The sequence below is a fragment of the Schistocerca americana genome, chromosome 4 (genome assembly GCF_021461395.2).
Source record: "Schistocerca americana isolate TAMUIC-IGC-003095 chromosome 4, iqSchAmer2.1, whole genome shotgun sequence".
Lineage (NCBI taxonomy): Eukaryota > Metazoa > Arthropoda > Insecta > Orthoptera > Acrididae > Schistocerca > Schistocerca americana.
In genome coordinates, this window is record NC_060122.1 from 777,137,157 (window position 1) to 777,164,597 (window position 27,441).

Here is a 27,441-nt window from a genome sequence, read left to right on the forward strand (position 1 = left end):
CAGGCAGCCCAAGGGCTACTACAGCGGTGGATGACCGCTACCTACGGATTATGCCTCGGAGGAAGCCTGAGAGCAACGCCACCATGTTGAATAATGCTTTTTGTGCAGCGGCAGGACGCCATGTTACGACTTAAACTGTGTGCAATAGGCTACACGACGCGCAACTTCACCATATCGGCAGCATATTGGCGAGGCATTCGTCTTAATGGACGTCAATTCGCACCCCCATCGTGCACATCTTGTGAATGACTTCCTTCAGGACAACGACATCGCTCGACTAGAGTGGCCAGCATGTTCTCCATACATGAAACCCTATTGAACATTCCTGGGATAGATTGAAAAGGACTGTTTATGGACGAAGTGACCCACCAACCACTCTGAGGGATCTACGCCGAATCGCCGTTGAGGAGAGAGACAATCTGGACCACCAGTGCCTTGATGAACTTGTAGATAGTATGCCACAACGAATACAGGCATGCATCAATGCAAGAGAACGTGCTACTGGGTATTAGATGTACCGTTGTGTACAGCAATCTGGACCACCACCTCTAAAGTCTCGCGGTATGGTGGTACAACATGCAATATGAGGTTTTCATGAGCAATAAAAAGGGCAGAAACGATTTTTATGTTGATCTCTATTCCAATTTTCTTTACAGGTTCCGGAACTGTCGGAACCGAGATGATGTAAAACTCTTTTTATTTGTGTATAATTAGGAAAGCAGCACTAAAGGTAGTATGCAGTGAGTGCTCAAAATAATTAGAGAGAGACAGGAATTTGATAGAGTGTATTGTGTACGTAATTCGTAATGAAGATATATACTATTACCCTTTGTCTGCTAACGTGTTTTAATAATGAGACCATTCCTCAACAGTACGGTTGAGAGCCATGGCTTAGTGTCAGTATTCCAATATATGATGCTATGCCTAAGAATGAAGTGGACGAATAATGTCTCACTCTGCCATGCAGTGCGTATAAGTAACGAATGCGTCTCTATACTCTTTGTGTATGTTTCATCATTCACTATGAGGCACATGACTGACGCATAACGTGTTCAGGCAGTGACATTCCTGCAGGAAGGTTGGACTATTCATGGAGTGTCTCTTAATGTGGCTTCATCTGTTGTTGGGAGGGTTTGGAAACGATTTCGTCGAACTGGCACAAACGCAAGAAAGCCATGTCAAGAGGGAAAGCGACAAACATCGATCAGAAAAGACCGATATGTGGTTAGTTGTTCCCTCCAGTGACCAAACAATACGCAACAGACTCGAACAGGACGGTTTAAGACCAAGAAGACGTCATCACCACGTCCCTCGATTGTCTGTTCCACACGTGGAAGACCGACTTCAATCTTCTGAGGAACATAGGCATTGGCATCAGGGTCACTGGCGCCATGTATTGTTTCGTCTAACAAGGTGCAGTGGACGTATACTTGTATCTGATCATCGTGGTGAACGTTATAATAAGCAGCAGTCCAGGAAATAGATTTGGGTGCGTGTGTGTCGTGATGTGGGGTGGCATCACAATTGATGGCCGCTCGGACCTTCGGATACTCAGAGGCCGACTTGATGCTCAAAGGTACATCAACGAGATTTTGTACTGGGTCCTGCTATGTCCTCTGCAGTTGTAGTGGGTCCAACTTTATCCTCCAACAAGAGCGCATTCAGCAACAGCCACTGAGGAAACGTTACAGGATCTCGCGATTAGAACATTAGACTGACCTGGCCACAGTCGTATAGAGCTTTTATGGGATATGCTAGGCCGAGAACTTCTGGCCCGTCCTGTAGCACCTCAAACTTACTGAACAGTGGGAAAAATTCCATAAGAAAATATTCGCAGACTTGTTGATAGCATGCCTCTAAGACATGAGCCAGCAATATGGGAACGTGAAAGACTTACCAGATACTGAAATGTTTCTTAACGTTTCTGATGAGATGTACATTTCTGTTAAATAAAGGTTTCATTTTCCACCACAAAAGTCTGTCTTACTCCAAAAATTCCCGAAAAATTGATGCAGTTGTTTAAAAAGTTGACCCTCTAATTTTTTGAGCAGTGTATTAATCGAGGCTTAAAATAATTTTCATTGTTATTATTGTAAATAATAAGTATGAAAAGAAGTTATGGTAGCCACTGATGGCTGGGGATGCGCAAGACACACTCATTTTACGGGATATATTCAGATGTTTTGCACTGAAATTTGATTTACATCGCATTTGCTTTCTATAATTCAATTCGGGGCTTGCTTCGTGTTACAGATGTAATGTGTTGCTCGTTACTTATCAGTAATTGTCATTTTTCTCATAGTGAGGTAGTAGATGAAATGAAATGCCGTGTGGCTAGTGTCTCCCGTCGGGTAGACCGATCGCCTGGTGCAAGTCATTTTACTTGACGCCACGTCGGTCAGTTGCATGTCGATGAGGATGATGAGATGATGATGAGGACAATACGACACCCAGTCCTTGAGCGGAGAAAATCTCCAACCCAGCTGGGAATCGAACCTGGGCCCTTTAGCATGGCATTCCGTCGCGCTAACCACTCTGCTATCAAGTTGTGGTTGAGACCGCAGTGATGCGTCTTGCGTCACTGAGAGTAATCCTTCAGTTGTGTAGTGACGTTCGTTGCTGTTCTTGTGTGCTACGACCATCATTGTGTAGATGAGCTTGTTTATGGGTATGGTTGTGCGTCTAGGTCGTTATGTCTTTTCTCTAGAAAGTGTCTTCCGTATCTGCCACGAAGTGTCTGAAGTCTCATCTGCAGTGTCTACTGTGAATGCTCCCTCGACTCGGGTGCGTGAAGGCGGTCGGAGAATGCTTCGCAGTAGGTGTCGTTCAGTGGCGAACAGTCGTTCTATTTTTGATCTGGTCACATCAGCAAAGGGAGTGGCTAAACACACCGTCATTGTTATTACATACAAAAATTATGTATTTATCACTGTGGTGGGACTGGAGCAGCAGAAACATTATTGAACAAGTCATGTTAGTTTTTTTTATTTTGCTTCATCTGTCAATCATGGAGAGTAATTCCGTCTTATGCAAGACACAATTTTATAGTTTTGTTTTCACTCTGACATGTTTCGGCACTTTTTGTGTTATCTTCAGTGGGTTTTTTTTCTGGAAATCTCTTGTTGCATGTTCACCTCCTGTGTGTGTTTTATGAACTTTCAGCACAAAAGTGTTTACATTTGTAAAAGTAGTTATTATTCAGTGTGAAATATTTTACATTTGTTCGCATACAAAGCAGACTTGAGACGTGTGTCACTAAGTTGAGGCAGTTTATGTTGTTTATTTACTATGCGTCTAAAGATTTTGGGATTTATTTCACTCAGTTGTGGCACAATTATACAGCAACGTTTTATTGTGATAGATATTTTTAAAAAACCGTCCTCGACTGCACAGTGCTCTTTATTGGTTTAATAACGATAGGTGGCACATCGTAAGGTTATGTCGTGCGCTGTGGGTCATCACTCAGAGCAGCGTTGAGTAACTGTGTATACACTCCGGAAAGTTTCGTGTGATCAGCTCTTGGCACTTTGTTGAAGGGCCATGTTATAGTGTATGAGCAGGGTCTTATTCTACTCTGCTATGAATGATGACCCATATCGCACGACGTAGCCTTATGACGCCGTACCAGGATGAAAGGCGTCTCTTTGAACCAATAAAGAGCATTGCCGCAACCTAAGACTGCTTTTTTTAACATTATAAGATTTGGAAATAAAGTGGATATACACACTTGTTTACATGTTTATGCCGATAGCATTAAATCTACAGCACAATCTGCTTGTCATCTGCAAAAAAACAAAATGATTTTTTATTTTCCTGTTTATTGCACATTCATGACTCGGAATCGCTATATGGCAGGTTATTTAGAGTCTTACTTGCGTATTTTGACATTTTTGTGTTTTTCCCTTGTGTGTGTTAACATGCTTATTTTTTTAGATGCTGTCGTTCCGCATGCATTTTGTATTGTTAGCCAAGCACAGCGTCTCTGCCAGCATGTCACGTGTTGTTGTGGCTGTATGATGTTCGTTTGCTTCGCGGCGTGTTTTTTGGGTATTTGGCGCGCCAATTTAATGTGGTGTTGTTTTTCGTGATGTTTAGCTTGTGCGTGTGGGGGGTGGAGGGCGGTGGAGGGGGAGAGCGTTTGTGTGTGACAGAGACCGAGAGAGAGAGAAAGGGGGGGGGGGGGGTAGTTATCGATAAGCAGGTAGAGTGAATGGTATCTGCTATGGGGAAGATAATTTCATCCCAGAGGATGTACAGACCATGTGCAGTTTTTGGAGGGGGTTTATTTATACAGTTCTTCTATTGTGGCAAAGGGTGTTTTCTGCGCAGTGATGTGTATTGGTTCCGTACTATCTTTCATAGAGACAGTGATTTTGGAACGTGATAATTTTTCTCTATTGTTAATTTTTGGTATGGGCTGTTACTGGTTTTAAAAATGTTTTGATCAGTTTCTATGTACGTGTAGTGGTAATTCTGTGCGATTAGGTGATCAGAAATGTTAAGTGAGAGCTATTACTTTTCAGTGCTCTGGGATGATCTGTAGGCCTGCATATTTGACAATAGATTGACAGTAATTGCAAGTTAATTGATACACATGAGATTGGCTACATTTGTCAGTGTTGCTGGTATGTCTTCCAACTCTGTTCTGTATTTTTGGTTCAGTATGCTATGTTGAGTCCTTGTCTCTATAGTACACTGCCCATCCCGTGTGTGACCTTGTCTTGTAACTCACTATGCACCATTTGTTGCTTACTCTCTGCTTATCTGTTTTGAGTTGTACTGCATCTGTGTGAGTGAATGTTTACTGATTATCTGCTGCCTGTTAGTGTACAGTGTCGTTTACTTTATCTAATGTCGTTGCACCGTACCCATTGCCATGTTAAATCGGTTTTGTTGTGTTTTATTCTTGGAGTTCGATCATAGGTGCTGTGTTCAGACCATGCAGGTAACATCTGAAACCGGCTTCTTTATGTGTTATGACATGAGTGGATTGATTATGAATGGTTGTGCTGATAATTATACGATTCCTATAAAAAGTGAAATCATGTTTGCTGTTTCCCTTACGCGTGGCGAGGTCGAAGAACTTGAGCTTTTCGTCTGTTAGTGTTTCAATGGTGAACTGTATTTGTGGGTGGATGGTGCCTATGTCATCATGAAGCTCTTTTATAAGAGAATGTGGTTCATCTATTACGCAAATTACATCGCCTATATACCAGTAGCAATATTTTATTTTGTACTGCTTCGGTTTAACAGCTTTAGCAAAGTTCTGATTTTCTATGTGAGTGATGAGTATGTTAGAAAAAGCCATTGATTAGGCATCGCATAGGTAGTCCTTCTTGTTAGGAGGAAAACTTGTTTTTGGATATGAAGTAGTTTTTGTCTAATGAGCTTGAGTGTGGCTGATATTTCTTGTATGTTTGTTGCAGGTATGTTTCCTTGTAGTTGTAGATTGTTTTCAAGGGTAACCGTAGAGCTCGCACTCCGAGGGTTCGATACAAGAGAAGCCTGACGATTTTCCCCTGTTATCGATATCGATACTGGCAAGATATCAGTCCGGAATATTCCAAGACTTTCGAGAATGTATTCATTTCGACTTTTACGTTCAAATTTTTTGTGATTTCTCATTCGTCCTTCTCGCTCTTGTCCATTTTGCCTTTACTGGTAAGATTTTACGGAAGTTTCCAGAGAAGGAACGGTACAATTGGCTAAGGGGATATAGTTGTTAGGCAAATGGCGAATTGTTCTGTGGAATCCTTCAACGGATGTTGGAACACAGTTCCAAACAATGGTAATGCAATCGTGCATCAGTTGTGAATCTTACTTTGCTCTGAAACATTAAAGATGCTGTACCTGTCATAAACATAGACTGTCAGGGAATGTTGGTAAGTACCATGAGCCTCCACTAGACGGCAAACATGGGGTTTCACAGCGACAGGGGACTAGACTTTATCTTAGCCCAGTCAATTGGCACTAAATATTTGTAAATTATACATAAAAGGCTCCCTCGTGAATCGCTCTACCGCTTACTGAAAACCAGGTCAAAATCCGTACAGTAGATCCTCAGATTTTTGACGGATCACGTGTGCAAAGTGAGTTTGTAATTGCAAAAAAAGTATTTTTTATGTGACGGTAGGAAAAGCGTTTCTGAAAAAGAGAAATTTGTTAACACCGAGCATAGATTTAAGTGTCAGGAAGTCCTTCGTGAAAGTATTTGTATGGAGTGCCATATATGGTAGTGAAACATGGACAAAAAACAGTTTAGACAACAAGAGAATGGAAGCTTTCGAAATGTGGTCATACACAAGAATGAAGACTAGATGAGTAGATGACGTAACTAATGAGGAGGTACTGAATAGAATAGAGCAGAAGAGAAATTTGTGGTACAACGTAACCAAACGAAGGGATCGACTGGTAGGACACGTTCTGAGGCATCAAGGGATCAACAATTTAATACTGGAGGGAAGCGTGTGCGGTAAAAATCGTAGAGGGAGAGCAAGAGATCAATACAGTTAGCAGATTCAGAGGGACATAAGTTGCAGTAGTTACTCGGAGATGAAGAAGCTTCCATAGGGTAGCGTAGCGTGGACAGTTGCATCAAACCAGCCTTTGAACTGAAGACCACAACAAGAGCATGTGATATAATTACAAATTATCAGTTTTCGGATTTTTTCCTTTACTTCTACTGTAAAACCTGATTTCTTGCCAGAGTTCACGATTCTAGGTCAACGGGAAGTACTCTACAGGTTTTCATGAATGAGTTTGGGAGTTTCAAGAAACGACCGTATTATTTTACTGCACTGACTTAGAAGATTAAAGTTTTACTCATCCAGCGGACCATGGATATAAATTTCAACTTGGTACTTCAGACCGTTCCTGAGAAAAGGTGTGTTGTTAGCAGTCGCCCAGACAGACAGACGGACGGACAAGGAAGTAATCCTATAAGAGTTCCTTTTTTACCACCTGAGATACGGAAGATTACAAACGTTTTGTTGTCTGCAGATGACAAGATGCATATCGTAATGCACATTTAAAGCTACCAGTATACACAAGCAACAGCTTCATATGAGGTTTGTAAACAAATTTACATATACAATTTATTTCCAAATTTACTATAAAACAGAAACCTTTAGACACATACTATACGAAACACACAAACTGCCTCATCTCAGTGATATACGTCTCAACTCTGTTCTATATGCAAACTAACGTACGATTGTTGACACTAAATATTCGCTCCATTTACAAGAGTAAATACTTTTGTGCCAAAGGTTCATACAACCCACATAAGAGTTTAAAATGTAACAACAATTTTTCAGAAAGGAAATAAACCAATAAAGCAAGTGAGCACAAAAAATGCTGAAAGAAATCCGGGTGAAAACAGAAGTATAGAACTGTGTATTGCGTAAAGTGGAATTTCTCTCCAGTTTTTATTAGCAAGCATGGAAATAATAAGAACTCCAGCGTCCACAAAATGATTATTGTGTCAAGCGTGTTCTTTAAGTGTGTGCATTTTTCCAGATACACGCCTAGGTATTTTGTAGTGTGTCAGTAATACTTTTCAGATGTGGAGTGCTAGATCCTGGGCGTCTTTCCTGGGTCAGGTAGAACAGTACTTTGCGTGTCTTGTTGGGCTTCGCCTTTATTCAATATTATTGTGTCTCACCCACACCTCTCGAGTAAGTCAGGGTGTTGACAGGCTGTATTTTTGCCCAATACGGACCGAAGATGGCGAATACCAGTAGGCAGTGTCCTCTGGCTAGTTTCTCGTGAGAGCTGGCGGTTTCTGGAACGTCAGCTTCAAACAAAATGTTACATCTGCTGACCGTCTGGTGTTGTCTGAGGTGGTACAGTTTAGGTGCGTTTCACACTGAGGCGATACCATATGCGATACGACATGCCGCAATAAGGAATGTCAAATCAAGCGCCTTTCAGCCGTCTAAATTGTTATTTTATTGCGCTACCACATTCAGCGATATATAACGGCATCTTCAGGCCCTGTGTACAGACAGTAATGATAACAATATGAAATACATAACACAAGGGGACGGTGCAAGTCTTATATACAGTGGTAGCATGTAGAACGTAATATATAACAATAGCAAACTGTACAGGGAATAACATCAAAGTTACAGATAAATTAAGGAATGAAAAAGAATAGTTGCACACTATATTCATATAAACTAGAGAGCAAATATTAGAGAATCGAAAAAAGAAACTACTAAACAGAGGCCAATATTGCATGTTAGGCATTGGCATTATAGTTTAGTGCAAATGTCAGTCTGCATGAAACAACTCGAGCAAAACTGCTATAGTCATATATTGATGAGTAAAACCTGAAGGTACTGGAGATCAGTCCCACAACTGACTGTATCATCATGTTCCATATACTAATAATAACTATCAAAACAAGAACATCAAGTTGTTGTGTTGTGTGGTCTTCAGTCCTGACACTGGTTTGATGCAGCTCTCCATGCTACTCTATCCTGTGCAAGCTTCTTCATCTCCCAGTATCTACTGCAACCTACATCCTTCTCAATCTGCTTAGTGTATTCATCTCTTGGTCTCCCTCTACGATTTTTACCCTCCACGCTGCCCTCCAATGCTAAATTTGTGATCGCTTGATGCCTCAAAACATGTCCTACCAACCGATCCCTTCTTCTAGTCAAGTTGTGCCACAAACTTCTCTTCTCCCCAATCCTATTCAATACCTCCTCATTAGTTACGTGATCTACCCACCTTATCTTCAGCATTCTTCTGTAGCACCACATTTCGAAAGCTTCTATTCTCTTCTTGTCCAAACTGGTTATCGTCCATGTTTCACTTCCATACATGGCTACATTCCATACAAATACTTTCAGAAACGACTTCCTGACACTTAAATCTATACTCGATGTTAACAAATTTCTCTTCTTCAGAAACGATTTCCTTGCCATTGCCAGTCTACATTTTATATCCTCTCTACTTCGACATCATCAGTTATTTTACTCCCTAAATAGCAAAACTCCTTTACTACTTTAAGTGTCTCATTTCCTAATCTAATCCCCTCAGCATCACCCGATTTAATTTGACTACATTCCATTATCCTCGTTTTGCTTTTGTTGATGTTCATCTTATATCCTCCTTTCAAGACACTGTCCATTCCGTTCAACTGCTCTTCCAAGTCTTTTGCTGTCTCTGACAGAATTACAATGTCATCGGCAAACCTCAAAGTTTTTACTTCTTCTCCATGAATTTTAATACCTACTCCGAATTTTTCTTTTGTTTCCTTCACTGCTTGTTCAATATACAGATTGAATAGCATCGGGGAGAGGCTACAACCCTGTCTCACTCCTTTCCCAACCACTGCTTCCCTTTCATGCCCCATCAAGTTACATCAACGTAATTTATCAATCACGGATTCCCAAGATACCATTTATTTAATAAAACATTTGTAGTAAACTAAACTATGAATCTAATATAATATACTGTAACTAAGCAGTAAGTATTGAAATATATGGAAAAGGGAATAACCAACGTTATCACGAAAATGATAAGTTTCCTGGTAAACAATAATGTGGCTGTGTGATATACCAAACCATAAGCTACAAATTCTAAATAAAAGTACTGCAATACATAATATTATATTAGAAAGACACTAATTTCAATCAGATCATTCAAAGACACGCACTTCTATACGTCATGTAGCCCTTCAACACGAGAAGACAAGGGATAGGATGAACTACGGCCGAAAAACAACCAGAAAACATGGGTCACACTAAACCATACAATGTGTATGCTTAATTGAGAATATGGATGTCAAGGAATATACCAGAATCCTGTTTCAGATATTATCAAGGCATTAGAGGTACAGGTGTAAAATCCGAACAAATACCCATGTCAACTAACAAAAGTTGTAGTCGCCTAAAAACAAAGACTTGCGACAATGTAAAGAGGGAAGAATTCACAACACTAACACCCTAATGCCAACAAATGTAGTGTAGCAACCATCGTGGCTATATTTCGAAGAATGAAGATGAGCAAGTAAGTAGGTCAAGGCAATGTAACATACGTTATACATGACTTGTGAAAAAGTAGAAAAGTACAACAAAACGAACTGAGTATCGTGTGGGAACGTAGGTCTACCCGTTTCATGGGCCTTACTGTACACATTTATATTAAATTCTGATTAGCTATGCATAAAATGCGATACTGACCTCCGTTTAGTAGGTTCTTTTTTTACGATTACATTACATATATAGTTACTCCCTAATTTATATTAATGCAATGTGTAACTGTTATTTTATTCCGTAATTTACCTGTAACTTTGATGTTACAGTTTGGTATTGTTGTATATTACTACATATTACCACTGTACATAAGACTTCACCGCCCACTATGGTTATGTGTTTCATATCGTTATCGTTGTTGTCTGTACTCAGGGACTACAAGATGGCGTAATATATGGTTGAAAGGTGTCTCATTTGACATTCAGTACTGAACACCTGAGGTCCCGCAACCGCCTGTGAAAAGATGGGCATACAAAGACTATCTGCAGTACAGGTCGAGCGACGAGACACTTATCGATACGACACTCGAGTTCCCGCTGGGACGATGCGATCGATATGCGATACGACACGCCGTCCGACAAGCAAGAGGACAGCACGAGTAACGTCTCTGTTCCAGTTGCCTTACAAGTTATTCTAGGAGGATCTTTGTCGAATATTATTTGAAGCTCAAGAAACTGCAAACAATGCTATAAATGTCGAAAATTATTCAGTGTAGTTTCTCGTGACCTCACCCAACGAGAACACAAATTCCACAAATTCTAAATAATGTCTTCTTTTTGGAACAACCATTATCAGCTACTCTCATAAAGCAAGACACAAATTTTCGAACAGCTACTTCTCCTGCTGAGAAGCTGCTCATTACGAAAGCTGCGAGTGCTTGAGTGACATTAAAAATGTCACTATGAAAAGTTTAGTTTTAGGAATATCACCTAGTATGTACTTTATTCTGTGTGGTGCATATACGAGGTGCGACAATAAAGTAATGAGACTGAAAAAAGTAATGAGACTGAAAAAAAATGTTGCTTACCGTTTTAGTCAAGTTTAGTGTTGTCTCCTTCAAAGTAGTTCCCTTCTAATTGCACGCACTTTTTCCAGCGCTTCTACCATTGATGGTAACATTTCTGGAATTCATCTTCTGTAATATCCTCCAAAACCCTCGTCACAGCTTTTTGGACATCCTGTGTTGTTTGAAAATGGTGTCTCTCGACCCCTGTTTTGACTCTTGAAAATAGAAGACAGTCGAATGGGTAGATATATGGTGAATAGGGTGGCTGTGGTAGAACTGAAATTTGTTTTGAGGTTAAAAATTGCTCTACTGACAGAGTAGTATGGGATGGCGCATTATTGTGATGCAGAATCCAATTATCAGCAATGTTAGCACGGACACCAAGAACTCTTTTACGAAGTATTCCTAAAATTTCTTTGTAGTAATACTGATTAACTGTTTGTCCAGGAGGCACCCACTCTTTACGAAGAATTCCCTTGGAATCAAAGAAGTACACAAGCAAGCATGCATCCACTGCAGTCTTCATCTTCAACATTCGTTCTGACTTCAGTAAACATTTTATGCCAATGAAAAACTTGACCTCTTGACATAACCTCCTCTCCAAAAGCCTTCTGAAGCTTACCATAAGTTGTCGTCGTGTTTTCACCCAATTTAACGCAAAAAGAAATGGTATACCATTGCGCAATATTATGCGGTTCCATTTCTGTGATGAGAGACACAAACAAGTGTTAACTTATTAAAGCACAACTCACGACTGAGCAGTTGCATCGATGTGCCACTTGGACTAGAAGCAGCTTATAGACCAAGGTCAAAGATATTGTGCCTACGCAAGCTTGCAGGGTTGCCACATCTTGCAAACAAAATCAGTCTCATTACTTTATTGTCGCACCTCATATATAATGGACAGAAATTGACAAAGCTCACAAGAAAAACTCCCCTCAGATTTAGCAGTAAGATGGCCCACTGGATAGGCCGTCAAAAACTGAACACAGATCAGCCATGAAAACAGGAATGAGGTATACTGAACTGTGAAAAAAGAAGCAAAATCGAAACAGTGAACGGTCCTAGCTCAGGATGTGCAACATTCAGCGAATTTGAATAGCGACAGCGTTGTGGTTCTGCAGTCACGGTGTTGGATTGAGAAGATGGAGATTCCTGTTCAAACCTCTTTCCCACCCCCCACATATTTTTTTTTCTTCTTTCACAAAATTATGAACCGTTCATCCACTCACTGACGTGTCTCTCGCCGTATTCCGATTTGTGTCTGCGTCGTGGAGTAACGTCCGTTTGCAGCAGCGAAGTGAAAGTAAGGGACTTCCAGACATATGTACCTCCTATTTGTTCTACACAAGTACCACATATTATGACTTGCTTTCCGCCTTAGAAGTTTTGACCCTTGAATTCCTTTGTTGCAACATAGTGCACACCTGTATCTTTTTTTTTTTTTTTTTTTTTTCATTTCTGTGAAAGGTATATGTGGCATATCGCCTGCTCTCACTATTCACCAAATTTACTTGCGACGGTAACATATTCTATAACCGACGTATAATTTAACAATTGCCAATACTGCAGAAGGAGACAGACACATCAGTGACCGTACAGAACGTTCATAGTTTTACGTAGAAAAAAAAATGGGACGCGAAGGAGATTTGAACACGGGCCTCTCACTTCGCAGTCCAACATCTTGACCACACAACCCTGACGCCGTGCTTCTTGCAGTTCACTCGATGTTACTCATCTTGAGCTTGTACCGTTCGCTGTTTCTATTTTGTTTCTTTTTCTCACCGTTCATTACACCTTCTTCCTGTTTTCATGCTTAATCTGTGTTCAGTTTGTGACGGGCTATACACTTCCCCATTTTACCACTGAATCTGGGAGGGTAGGAAGGGGGGTGGGAGGTTGCGTAGGGGAGTTTCCCTTGACAGTATTTCTATAGCTGGTCAGTGACACAAGTAGTACACAATTCAGCTTGAGGAGAACTGTGAAGAAACGTCGCTAGATTTGTAGCTCAGTCACCATCAATGGTGTAGCTGTGGGTGGTGAACTTACTGTAGGGATAGACAAAGTGTTTGAAGAGTCCATGACGAAAAGGAGAATTACAAGATATCCATCACGGCTTCGTCCAACTGCGCATCAGAAGTAAAAGTAATTTAAGCTTTCCGAGCTCTTTTACGCATGTCACAAAGTTTCCTGAAACCATGTAGCATAGACAGAAAAAATCATATAGTCAACTCCTTGTGTCTTTTCATTTCAGTAAGTTTTTCATTTCCAGCTTCAGTTTGTATCGGCAGCACATGAAGACAAGAAACGTAAGACATCTCCGTACTCTGCCTAGCAGATGGCAGTAGCAGCGCATGTGGCGCATAGCTGCCAACATTGTCATGGACAATCTCGACCATATCTCACGTATTTTCTAGAGAATGGAAAGAGGCACGAGTTTCCTTCCACCGTTCAGTTTCGATGTGTCAGCTGTATTTCGTACACTGTAATGTATGACATAAAACGTACCAAACGTGAACTGGCCAGCAACTACATTTTCCACAGCGAAATTTTCAAAATGTGAACAGTGTTGTACTTTTCTTTGAAGTATCACCATAACCGCGTGCAATAACGAAAAGAAAACAAGTTCATTATGAAGCTGTGATATCAGACTATAAGATATTTAAAGAAATTTGCCGCCGGGGGATTAGCCGAGCGGTCTTAGGTGCTGCAGTCATGGACTGTGCGGCTGGTCCCGGCGGAGGTTTGAGTCCTCCCTCGGGCATGGGCGTGTGTGTATTTGTCCTTAGGATAATTTAGGTTAAGTAGTGTGTAAGCTTAGGGACTGATGACCTTAGCAGTTAAGTCCCATAAGATTTCACACACACATTTCAAAGAAATATGTTTTTTTGTGGGATAGTTTCCTCGAAAGAGAAAGACTACACAGATGAGAATGCTCGCGAATCCCAAAGGACTAGTTTTTACTTTCTCGAAAGGCAGAAGTTTTACTGAGAAACTAACGACAGTGATGGATGTAGCTTTGATTCATCCTACATAAAACAATTTCTTAGTCAAATCAGATGACCTGAAACTTCACTCCCTGTATATTGTACGATACAGGTTGCCTAGAGCGACCAGCACGCCCTTTTGCACCGAGCAGTGCGATAGAGAAAAGTATCGGTGTTTTGTCACCGTCCCTTCCCCTATCTTTCTACGTGCTCCATTGATGCGATTGCTTCTGCGTCATGTCACGTGTAGCATCGCACATTCCGTGTACGATACCGCATCCCGTACTGTATCGCCTCAGTGTGAACAGCGCCTTACAGGTACTTTCCCAAGGAAACTCTTGGTCCCTTAGCAAAACATTTGTCAGTGCCTCTTCAATTTTCGGGCGTGCTCTGGGAAGAGAGAGGTTCAGGTTTCCTTCGGTGGTCCAGTAAAAACTATTTCGCAACTCTCGCAAAAGTGCGCTGTCTCCGGGGCTCACCTGTGGGAATGACGTAGTTCCTCTGGGACGCCATAGTATTGCGACTGGAGGTGATGGGAGTGGAGGTGCCCGACCCAACTCTCGAGGAGGGCCACAGCAGCGCCACGGCCGTCGCGGCGCCGGCCACGAACACTACGAACACTCCTGCTGCCGCAAGCACTTTGGGACGCCGCCACCAGAGCGCACCTCTGGCGCCAGCGCCATCGCCGCCAGAGCGCTTGCTCACTTCTGCGCTGCCGCCGATTCCCGAGGATGCGACGCCAGTCAGAACGCCTTTCCCTGAAAGAGCAACGTACACCGTCTACTAATCTACTGTTCTGCAAAACTTGACTAAAGTAACACAACATATTAGCAGCTCGATGGAAATGAATGGAAGTGCGCGGATACAACATTTGGCTAACTTCAGTCGAGAAAGCATCATCGCGAAATTGGAAGAAGACGAATTGCGGCGAGTGTAGCCCAGGAGTTTGGTATTTCTCAAAGCATTGTATGTCGTGCGTGGGGAGCATTTCGAACCACAAGCACTGCTGCCCGAAAGACGAGAGCTGGTCGACCTCGGTCTACTACAGCAACAGATGACCGCAGGGATGGGAAAACCGACCGTTTGAAACCGATACTGGTAATTTAGTTCTGGATAACGGGTATTTTTCGGTATTTGTTTGGTCTCAGTAACAACCGGTATTTTATTTTTTGCCAAGAAAGAGGTAAAAAAACGGTATATCAGTTTGTCACAGTAGTGTTGCTATACTTTTCAGTCTTTAACAAAACTTCTCTTAAACCGAGCGATCTTTTTTCGTATAACTTCCCTTTCTTTGAAATGTTTGGATATTATAGAAAATGGGTAAAGCGATCAAACGACAACGCTGGCAGAAACGAGCTACAAACCCATGACATTAGACTCAGAACAGTACTGCTGAGACAGTAATGCACCTGTAGCCCTTTACTACCCACACGCTGCGATCCTTCCGTTATTTGAGATCAGAGTAAAATGTGTGCGCCAGGCTTGTCATTTGTAGCCAAAAAATATTTGTCGTTGGAAGGAAATTATGTGGCTGCTGAAGAACTGGAATCGTCTTTAAATGATGATGTTTTTGGTGAAACGAGTCGACTTACAGATCAACACATTACAGAACGAGGATTTACTAACAGCCTGGACACTAGATGTTGACCAACGGATTAACTCATTACTGAAATTTTGACTACTGTCAAGTAAATATTCCTGTTCCGTATTCTATTTTGCCAACTACCTGCAACTTCATTTCAATTTTTTGAAAGAACATTTTTAGTTTTGTCATCAAATATCAATTGCATACAAATTCCCACTAAAAAATAAATAAATATACTTATAGGACAACGAAAGCCCAGTCCAACGTTGCAAATATTTTTTTTTCACTCGATGACTAGTTTCGCGCCAGGTCTCATTTCAAATCATCCTACAGTGCAGAAAACCAAATTTACACTCATGTACACACATCAAAAAGAGTTCTGCATCACTCCGATTCCCAGAACTCCTGAAGATAAACGTTGACTGTGGATATTGTATTACAGACGCAGTCCCTTTGACTGTTCAGAGATGTCACTAAACCCGCCCAAAGATGTAAACAACCATGCATGAGCAGCGCCTATTAGACGGAGGGGGTCCGACAGCCATTCAGTTCCAGTCATTCCACCAGGAAGGAGGTACACGCCTCGTGTTGTCTGTAGTTCAACCATGCCTAGACGGACAATACCGCGGTTCGGTCGCGTCCGTATTGCTACTTTGTGCCAGGAAGCGATCTCAATAAGGGAAGTGTCTAGGCGTCTCAGAGTGAACCAAAGCGATGTTGAAACTTCCTGGCAGATTAAAACTGTGTGCCCGACCGAGACTCGAACTCGGGACCTTTGCCTTTCGCGGACAAGTGCTCTACCAACTGAGCTACCGAAGCACGACTCACGCCCGGTACTCACAGCTTTACTTCTGCCAGTATCTCGTCTCCTACCTTCCAAACTTTACAGAAGCTCGTCTGCGAACCTTGCAGAACTAGCACCCCTGAAAGAAAGGATACTGCGGAGACATGGCTTAGCCACAGCCTGGGGGATGTTTCCAGAATGAGATTTTCACTCTGCAGCGGAGTGTGCGCTGATATGAAACTTCCTGGCAGATTAAAACTGTGTGCCCGACCGAGACTCGAACTCGGGACCTTTTGCCTTTCGCGGGCAAGTGCTCTACCGACTGAGCTACCGAAGCACGACTCACGCCCGATACTCACAGCTTTACTTCTGCCAGTATCTCGTCTCCTACCTTCCAAACATTACAGAAGCTCTTCTGCGAACCTTGCAGAACTAGCACTCCTGAAAGAAAGGATACTGCGGAGACATGGCTTAGCCACAGCCTGGGGGATGTTTCCAGAATGAGATTTTCACTCTGCAGCGGAGTGTGCGCTGATATGAAACTTCCTGGCAGATTAAAACTGTGTGCCCGACCGAGACTCGAACTCGGGACCTTTTGCCTTTCACGGGCAAGTGCTCTACCATCTGAGCTACCGAAGCACGACTCACGCCCGGTACTCACAGCTTTACTTCTGCCAGTATCTCGTCTCCTACCTTCCAAACATTACAGAAGCTCTTCTGCGAACCTTGCAGAACTAGCACTCCTGAAAGAAAGGATACTGCGGAGACATGGCTTAGCCACAGCCTGGGGGATGTTTCTAAAATGAGATTTTCACTCTGCAGCGGAGTGTGCGCTGATATGAAACTTCCTGGCAGATTAAATCTGTGTGCCCGACCGAGACTCAAACTCGGGACCTTTTGCCTATCAGCGCACACTCCGCTGCAGAGTGAAAATCTCATTCTGCAAAGCGATGTTGTTCGGACATGGGGGAGATAAAGAGAGACAGGAACGGTCGACTACATGTCTCGCTCGGGCCGCCCAAGGATGCAGAGGATGACCGCTACACACGGATTATGGCTCGGAGGAACCCTGACAGCAACGCCACCGTGTTGAATAATGCTTTTTGTGCAACCACAGGACGTCATGTCACGATTCAAACTGTGCGCAATAGGCTACATGATGCGCAACTTCACCCCCGACGTCCATGGCGCGGTCCATCTTTGCAACCACGACACCATGCAGTGCGGTAAAGATGGATCCAACAACATGCCGAATGGACGGCTCGGGATTGGTATCACGTTTTCTTCACCGATGAGTGTTGCATATGCCTTTAACCAGACAATCGTCGGAGACGTGTCTGGAGGCAGCCCGGTCAGGCTGAACGCCTTAGACATACTGTCCAGTGAGCGCAGCAGGGTAGAGGTTCCCCTGCTGTTTTGGGGTGACATTATGTGGGGCCGACGTACGCCGCTGGTGGTCATGGAAGGCGCCGCAATAGCTCTACGATGCGTGAATGACATCCTCCGACCGACAGTGCAACCATATCGGCAGCATATTGGCGAGGCATTCGTTTTCATGGACGACAATTCGCGCCCCCATCGTGCACATCTTGTGAATGACTTCCTTCAGCATAACGACATCGTTCGACTAGAGTGGCCAGCATGTTCTCCAGACATGAACCCTCCTGAACATGCCTGGGATGGATTGAAAATGGCTGTTTTATGAATGATGTGAGCCACCAATCACTCTGAGGGATCTACGATGAATCGCCGTTGCCGAGTGGGACAATCTGGACTATCAGTGCCTTCATGAACTTATGGATAGTATGCCACGACGAATACAGGCATACATTAATGCAAGAAGACGTGCCTGGGTACTAGAGGTACCAGTGTGTACAGTAATCTAGACCTCCACCTCTGAAGGTCTCGCTGTATGGTGGTACAACATGCAATGTGTGGTTTTCATGATCAATAAAAAGGGCGTAAATGATGTTTATGTTGAGCTCCCTTCCAATTTTCTGTACAGGTTCCGGAGCTCTCGGAACCGAGATGATGTAAACCTCTTTTTGATGTGTGTATAATACAGGTAACTATTGTCAAATAATTCGTCCTGTTCCGTTTTCTATTTTGCCAACTATCTACAAATTCATTTGAATTTTTTGAAAGAACATTTTTAATTCTGTCATTAAATATCAATTGTATACGAATTCCTGTTAAAAATATAAATATATTCTATTACAACGGAAAACCAGTCCAAAGTTGTAAATTTAACTTTTCTTTTTACTCACTCGGTGACCAGTTTTGGGCCAAGACCCATTTTCAAATCATCCTGCAAGGCAGAAAACCAAATTTACGCTCATATACAATACAGGTATTACCAACTTTTTTAAGCATGTGCCAAAAATACAGAATATAACGTTTCAACACTTGCGTAGGATACTCAAAAAAATGGTATTTCAGAAGATGTGAAAACCACACCAAAAATGTACAACGCCGGCCGGGGTGGCCGAGCGGTTCTAGGGGCTACAGTCTGGAACCGAGCGACCGCTACGGCCGCAGGTTCGAATCCTGCCTCGGGCATGGATGTGTGTGATGTCCTTAGGTTAGTTAGGTTTAAGTAGTTCTAAGTTCTAGGGGACTGATGACCTCAGAAGTTAAGTCCCATAGCGCTCAGAGCCATTTGAAGCCAAAAATGTACAACGATTAGTTACGGCGCATACAAAACTGGCAGTCTACTCCTTCTGCTGCCGTTAGGAAACCTCGGGAATGGGGCACCAATCAGATTATAGAAAACCTTTTTTTTTATTAAAATGTTCTCCAACCATCAGGATTACAATAATTGAGACAATAACCGTACATGTCAAGAATAAAATTAATACTTTTAAAACGTTTACCAGAAACAGTCAAATACTTACAATCACTGAATGGTAAAACACTGCAGCGCCACATACGGCGCATATTCCTTGCTGGCATGTCAAAATCATCAAATGCGAACAAAAACGTTAGTATTAAAACAAACTGAAACAATAGGAGATTAAAAATCTTCTTCACTTCCGGTCCTTTACAAGCATAAAAACTTGGTCATAAAAAAAATGTACAAATTACGTGAAGATGAAACAACTTTTACCAGGTAAATAGAGACATTAAACCACAAAATTATCTTTTACAAAGCATCAAAAATTTACTTGCCGTCCTGAGGAAGACATAGCATAGCCACACTCAAGGGCGTGTAGGATGATACTGTGGTTGTAGGGGAGGGAGGTGGAGGGTAGAGGGGGGAGGGAGGGTGGGATGGTGGGATGGGAAACGGGGGGGGGGGCAACATGAAGAAGAAGGAACAAAAAAATAGGGTGGTCAAGTGGGCAACATGGCAAGAATTATAAGAAGTAATAAAAGAAAATTACTGAAATTGGACCGGAAACAACTATATGTCATTTACAGAATGAGATTTTCACTCTGCAGCGGAGTGTGCGCTGGTACGAAACTTCCTGGCAGATTAAAACTGTGTGCCGGACCGAGACTCGAACTCGGGACCTTTACCTTTCGCGGGCAAGTGCTCTGCCCGCGAAAGGCAAAGGTCCCGAGTTCGAGTCTCGGTCCGGCGCACAGTTTTAATCTGCCAGGAAGATTTTATATATCATTTCTTTTACAATCAAATAATTAAAAACTACCACATTCAACAGAAAAACCATAAGTTACTCAGGAGTAATCGTACAGCTAATATATGCCAACAAAAAGGAACCCAAACAAATTTTTATAAGCTACGTCTTCCTCAGGATGACAAGTACATTTTTGGTGCTTTGTCAAAGACAACTTTGTGGTTCAATGTCTGTTTTTACCTGGCAAAGGTGTTTTATCTCCAGGTAATTTGTAAAGTTCTTTGTGGTAAAGTGCTTATGCTTGCAAAGGGTGGGAAAGGTAAATAAATGGATAAACACAAAACGAAATATTTTATCCAATATTTATCCAATGATCTTTGTCATGTAGGCAATGAACTGCTTGAACAAGTTGATAAATTTACTTATCTGGGCAGTAATATTACCAGGGATGGAAGGAGCAAGGCAGAAGTCAGAAGTAGAATAGCTCAAGCAAAGGCTGCTTTTAACAAGAAGAAAAACATATTAACATCTAAGAGCATCACCCTTGAAATCAGGAAAAGATTTTTGAAATCATATGTGTGGAGTGTGGCATGCTATGGGTGTGAAACATGGACTCTCGGGACAGAGGAAGACCAGAAGCTAAATTCTTTTGAACTGTGGTGCTATAGACGTATGCTCAAAATAAAATGTATCGACAAGGTCACAAACGAAGTGGTTCTGGAAAGAGCAGGTGAGAAGAGAAGCTTCTGGAGTTTCATTGTTAAAAGAAGAGTGCAATTTACAGGCCATCTATTAAGACATAAAGGACTCCTGAACACAATCATAGAGGGATATGTCGAGGGAAAAAGACCAAGAGGAAGACCACGACTGAGGTACGTGGATCAAATCGTGAAATATGTGGGATGTAACACCTACAAAGAAATGAAGAGAAAAGCTGAAAGACGCACAGAATGGAGACAAGCTGCCACTGTAGCTGTTGCAAACCAATCCTTGGATTGACCACTACAGAAGAAGAAAGATCTTTATCCGCTGTCGAGATACGGCGATTTAAAGTCGAGCTAAATCTGCGACGTAAAATTCATCCTTACGTGAACTGCATGCGCGGAAACCGTTTAAAGTGATTCATATAAATGAAAAATGGATTGTAAAGATAAAATTTTAAACCTTGCTTCCAAAAATCTAGCACTAATCGGACTCTACATGTAAAAAAACCGTTTTTGTGCGCTTTGTTACTTATGCCATTTATATGTTTCAGACTTGCACGAATCGGTTCAAATTTTGCAAGACGGTAGACGAATACATGTCATTAATGGTCATCATGATGTTTTGTGAAAGCTTCATGCGTTACCACGATGTAAGTAACATGGTTCGAAAGACAATAAAAAAAGAACTACACCGGATCATTCGTCGCCCCAGTCAACATAATCTACATAGCTGCTAAGTTATGGCTGTTAAATATCAAAATTACGTTAGAGGTTGGAACCCGAATGAGAAATGCTCGTATCTTAGCATAAAAAGGACAATATGTGCTGCGCAGAACAGGGAATGTAAAGAATTTATCTGGCAGCTTTAAAGACATTTAAATCAAAATATCTTGACATATTCGCGTCTTTTTACAAGTTAACCTTACTTTCCCAGCGCAATGAGCTCTGTTAGCTGCAAGGTGTTGGTGCACCTGCATCTTGCAACTTATAGGCTGATGTCCCTGATCCTGGGCCCGAAGTCTAGAACATTCGTCAGCCATAGTAAACAAATCTGCTTAATGATTACGAAAAGAAATCGCTAAAAATGATGAATCCTAAGCTACCCAACTGAGATTGCAGGTTAAGATACATAAGAAGGGAAACCCAGGCCGTCCAATTGTTAACAATTTGACATCGCCATGTCGTAAACTAAATAAGTTTCTTAACTACAAACTTAAGGCAGTGCACACCTTCTCTACCAATTTTCGCGTGAAAAACAGTTCTGACCTTGCTAATGCGATTAAATACGAACATATTCCAAATAATGTGACACTAGCTTCCCTAGACGTAAAAAACCTCTACAGTAGTGTCCCGATAAAGGAAACGATTCAGATCATAAAACGTAATGTGCTAACTCATAACAAGATTAGTACTGCAGAATACACAGAATTAATAGAACTTTTAGAATTTGCGTTAACTTATAACTATTTTACTTTCAATGGCAAAATATATCAACAAAAAGATGGTCTTGTGATGGGTAACAGTTTTGCTGGTACGTTAGCAGACATTTTCATGAACGACTTAGAGTGTCAGTTCTTTGTTATGCTTCCACGACTGAAAGACAAGACTGTATATCATAAACGTCATGTCAATGACATCTTTTTACTGTTAGAGGGGGAAAAGAATGAGGTCACGCCATTTGCTCAAGCCATAGGCAGCATGCACCGAAAAATAGCGTTTACTACAGAAATAGAAGAAGACGGCTCCGTTAACTATTTAGACCTCACTATTAAGAAGGTTGATAACAGACATAAATTTTCGATTTTCAGAAAGCGTACATGTACAGATACTATTATTGGAGCCAGTTCATGCCATCCGCCTCGATATAAAAGGGCCTTTTTCACCGTCTTTTTCGACTACTATTGGCCGAAAATGAAATACTCCAACAACTTAGTATATTAAAGCAAATTGCAGTAGCCAACAGTTTCGCAGCAAATGATGATATGCGCCCGTATAATAGGATAAAAAAGCAGGAAATAAATAATAGGCAGACCCGCAATCATCTAGAAAAAAGAAATAAGAAAGAAAACCTGAAAACTATTGCAATGTAATTTTACGGAAAAGTGTCCAAATAAATAGAAAAGTGCTTGAGTAATCTAAGGTTAAATGTGGTTATCAAGTTAACAAAACTATGAAACTCCGTGTAAAACATAGTTTGAGTAATGATTCTGATAAATTTGACGCTTCTGGGATTTACAAGATCGTTTGTAGTAGCTGTGACAAATTTTATATCCTTCAAACTGGCCGTTCTTTTAAAATAAGATTCAGGAAGCATTTGCAGGCACATAACAAAACTTCATTGGGAATGCATTTGGCAGAAACCGGCCACACCGTAGGCAATATTGGGAGTTATATGCGTATTTTACACAGGGCACAGAAGAGTAGCGCTCTCGACTTGTTGGAGGAGTTGGAAATTTGCAAAGCATGAGCCCATTAGGGTACCCAACGCCTACTTTGCTCTGTTCGATAACGAGCTACGATAACCAAACAATGCTTCGCGTATTTATACCTAGCCTTGCTATATGGTTTATGTTGAGAACAGTAGGCATTTGCCTTACTCCCATACATTCGACGCTTTAATCCTGTAACCGATTATGTCCTACCTATTCATGGATGGCATGGCCAGACTAGATAATTTTATTTATTGACTGCTAATATGTTGTTTAAACGTTTTCTGAGGGAGACATATCAAAATGTATGTAAAGCCCTCTAGTGGTTATGTTTTTACATTCGGTGGGCGCCTACGTAACGTCCTGGCGACCGACCCAACAGAGGACGCTGATCATTGATCTCTTTTCTTCAGCTGTCATATAGACATTTAATCTGTCATAAGTAATTTATAGGGTGCTACATATATATATATATATATATATATATATATATATATATATATATAAGTCTGCTACATTTATTTTACCTAATGTGTTTTTATCAGATTATATTTCTTACGTAAATGATGACTACATCTAAATTCTAAGCCCACACTAGCGACATCTATGTAGGATGTAGGCAAACACATTTCTGGTAGCTACTGTACTTCAATAGCCAGTAGCAATAATGACTGTGTGGACGATGTGGCCTATTCTACACCTTATTTTAGATCTATGTGACGATGCAGTGCTGAGTATATTTATAAGTTTTGACGATGCCATTACGGCCTTATCACTTTAGGACATGGTGTTGCAAAGGCACGTTTTACCCTATTTTATCTGTACATTACCTTTGTTGTATGATAGTATATTGTGATACGTAATGCTGTATTGTGCTGAAAGACACACTGCTCACTAGATGTATATATTTTTATATTTTAGGTCTGAGGATCGTCATTACTGACCGAAACCAGTCATCGTCAAAAGAATTGATATTGTGATCAAAGACTGGAATAAAAGAACATTTAACAATATGTAACACTTTAAGGATGAAGAGCACACATGTAATACCTACACAAATTTATGTAGAGGATAAAATTTCTGGGGGTGGATATATTTCTGTGAGGGACGTGATGAATCACATTACTTTTCTTGACACACGGCATTGTATTACGTGTCGTGGATACAAAAACTAACAAGTTTGGGTGCTTTTTATTTTATTACTGCTTTCTTGTTTAGAAGTCAGTTCTTTTTATTATTTCTCTCTGTGAGCAATGAAATTGCTACCTAAATTCTATACATACCATAAACTAAAGTTTTTCTGCTTGTACGTGTAGACTAAGTAAGTCCCAGGAGTTACACTAAGGATTTTGATGCGGTTTTCACTGAAATGTGAAGAATGTATGGCCTTACTAGCCATGAGACACTGTCTGGGGTTGTTCGCCAAAATGTTGAAAGTCTTACAGTTTGACACCAGTTTGGCGACTTGCACGTCTTGTGATGAAAATGAGATAAAATGATTAGGAGAGTACAAACATCCAGGCCCTCAGGCAAAGAAAATCTTCAACACATCCAGGAATCGAATCCAGGACTCCGCTCACCATTGGACGAAGAGCTGCAGATACAGCTTTCACTAATAGACAAACTTATTCACAAGGAAGGCTTGTGTACATAATTTATCACCAACACACTAGACAAGTCGTCCACACACATAGAGCGCTACCAGTTAGGGATTAGAAACGGAGCGAGTAGGAGTCCAGTGCTGCAGGTTGCATACTTCAAAAATCAAGGCGCCACTGTCAGGTTTCCTTTGTTCCCGTTGTAGTTTCGCGAGTATGACGAGTCTGAGAACTGTGGCGCTGCGGTCGTTTTACACTTCTATGCTCGTACTCTCCTACTGTAGTATAGAGGAATATAAGACAGGGGTGAGAATGGCTATAAATCATGACTTTGTGAAATATAGGAATGGTAATTTACAGTTTAACGGCGGAAACTACTTTCGTATGAGGAGGAAATGCCGCGAATCCGCTGTTGCACTTGCGAACACATGTAGCTCTCCTTTTTGAGAGACAGAAAAAAGATCTGAGCTGAACAATCATAACAGCTTCACGTCTCCAACGTCTTCTGTAAACTTGTCCCGGCAACCAATACGCTCCCCCACCCCTAACGCTGGTTCTTTCCCATGCCTCTATCATTATACCCCATCTTCCGTCCATCTACAAGCATTCCACCTCGTATCGCAACTTGATTTATATTGCCTTCCTTTCGCAGACCACTAGTTCATCCCTGGGATCTACCTTCCCATGCAACCAAATCCTACAATACCCTAATCATCTAAGCGAAGGTTCCAACCAATCACTTACCTTACCCCATTGCAGTTCCACTCACATCCAATCACCTACATCCCATTTAGCAGTTATTTTCCAAGTACTGGGGTATTATGAAACTATTACTTCAAATTAACACGAGAGGTAGAGAACATCAAAACAAATACACTAAGGTGACAAAAGCCACGGGATACCTCCTAATATCGTGTCAACCCTCTTTTGCCCGGCTTAGTGCAAAACTCGAAGTGGCATGGACTAAAATCGTCGGAAGCCCCTGCAGAAATATTGAGCCATGCTGCTTCTATTGTACAGGTCTTCAGCCCAGACTGGTTTGATGCAGCTCTTCATGATACTCCATCCTGTGCAAGCTTCTTCGTCTCCCAGTACCTACTGCAACCTGCATCCTTCTGAATCTGCTTAGTGTATTGATCTCTTGGTCTCCCTCTACGATTTTTACCCTCCACGCTGCCCTCCAATGCTAAATTTGTGATCCCTTGATGCCTCACAACATGTCCTACCAACCGATCCCTTCTTCTAATCAAGGTGTGCCACAAATTTCTCTTCTCCCCAATTCTATTCAATACCTCCTCATTAGTTATGTTATCTACCCATCTAATATTCAGCATTCTTCTGTTGCACCACATTTCGAAAGCTTCTATTCTCTTCTTGTCCAAACTATTTATAGTCCACGTTTCACTTCCATACATGGCCACACTCCATACAAATACTTTCAGAAACGACTTCCTGACACTTAAATCTATACTTGATGTTAACAAATTTCTCTTCCTCAGAAACGCTTTCCTTGCCATTGCCAGTCTGCATTTTATATCCTCTCTACTTCGACCATCATCAGTTATTTTGCTCCCCAAATAGCAAAACTCATTTACAACTATAAGCGTCTCATTTCCTAATCTAATCCCCTCAGCATCACGCGATTTAATTCGTCTACATTCCACCATCCTCGTTTTGATTTTGTTGATGCTCATCTTATATCCTCCTTTCAAGACACTGTCCATTCCGTTCAGCTGCTCTTCCAGGTCCTTTGCTGTCTCTGACAGAATCACAATGTCATCGGAGAACCTCAAAGTTTTTATCTCTTCTCCATTTCCTACTCCGAATTTTTTTTTGGTTTACTTTACTGCTTGCTCAATATACAGATTGAATAACATTGGGGAGAGGCGACAGCCCTCACTCCCTTCCCAACCACTGCTTCCCTTTCCTGCCCCTCGACTCTTATAACTGCCATCTGGCCTCTGTACAAATTGTAAATAGCCTTTCGCTCCCTGTATTTTACCCCTGCCACCATCAGAATTTGAAAGAGAGTATTCCAGTCAACATTGTCAAAAGCTTTCTCTAAGTCTACAAATACTAGAAACGTAGGTTTGCCTTTCCTCAATCTGTTTTCTAAGATAAGTCGTAGGGTCAGTATTGCCTCACGTGTTTCAACATTTTCACAGAATTCAAACTGATCTTCCCCGAGGTCGGCTTCTACCAGTTTTTACATTCGTCTGCTGCCTCTATCAACATCAATAACAGCGAAAATGTTGCCGTTGCAGGATTTTGTGCACGAAATGACCTCTCGGTTAAGCCCCTTAAAGCCGGCCGGTGTGGCCGAGCGGTTCTAAGCGCTTCAGTCTGGAACCGCGCGACCGCTCCGGTCGCAGGTTCGAATCCTGCCTCTGGCATGGATGTGTGTGATGCCCTTAGGTTAGTGCTCAGAGCCAAGCCCCATAAATTTTCGAAGTGATACATGCCGAGCAACCTGGGTGTCCAAATCACTGATTTGAATTGTTCAGAATATTCTTCAAACCAACAGAGAACAATTTTGGCTCGGTAACACGCCACATTGTGGTCCATAAAAATTCCATCGTTGTCTGTCAACATGAAGTCAATGAATGACTGCAGATGGATTCCAACAAGCAGCCGAACATGATTTTTTCACGATTAAAAAAAAAAAAAGAGATAGTATTGTTTTTTACCGTATGAACACTGTTAAATCTGCATATCTAAAACATC

The 27,441-nt window shown here is 41.6% G+C and overlaps 1 protein-coding gene across 1 annotated transcript in view; it reads right to left on the reverse strand.

Moving 5' to 3' along the window:
* LOC124613795 overlaps positions 1 to 27,441 on the reverse strand; it is a 185,909-nt gene that overhangs the window by 40,529 nt on the left and 117,939 nt on the right. The window contains exon 2 of the mRNA XM_047142517.1: positions 14,519 to 14,797. Within this exon, the coding sequence (XP_046998473.1) occupies positions 14,519 to 14,797 (279 nt within the window). The remainder of the gene's footprint in view (positions 1 to 14,518; positions 14,798 to 27,441) is intronic.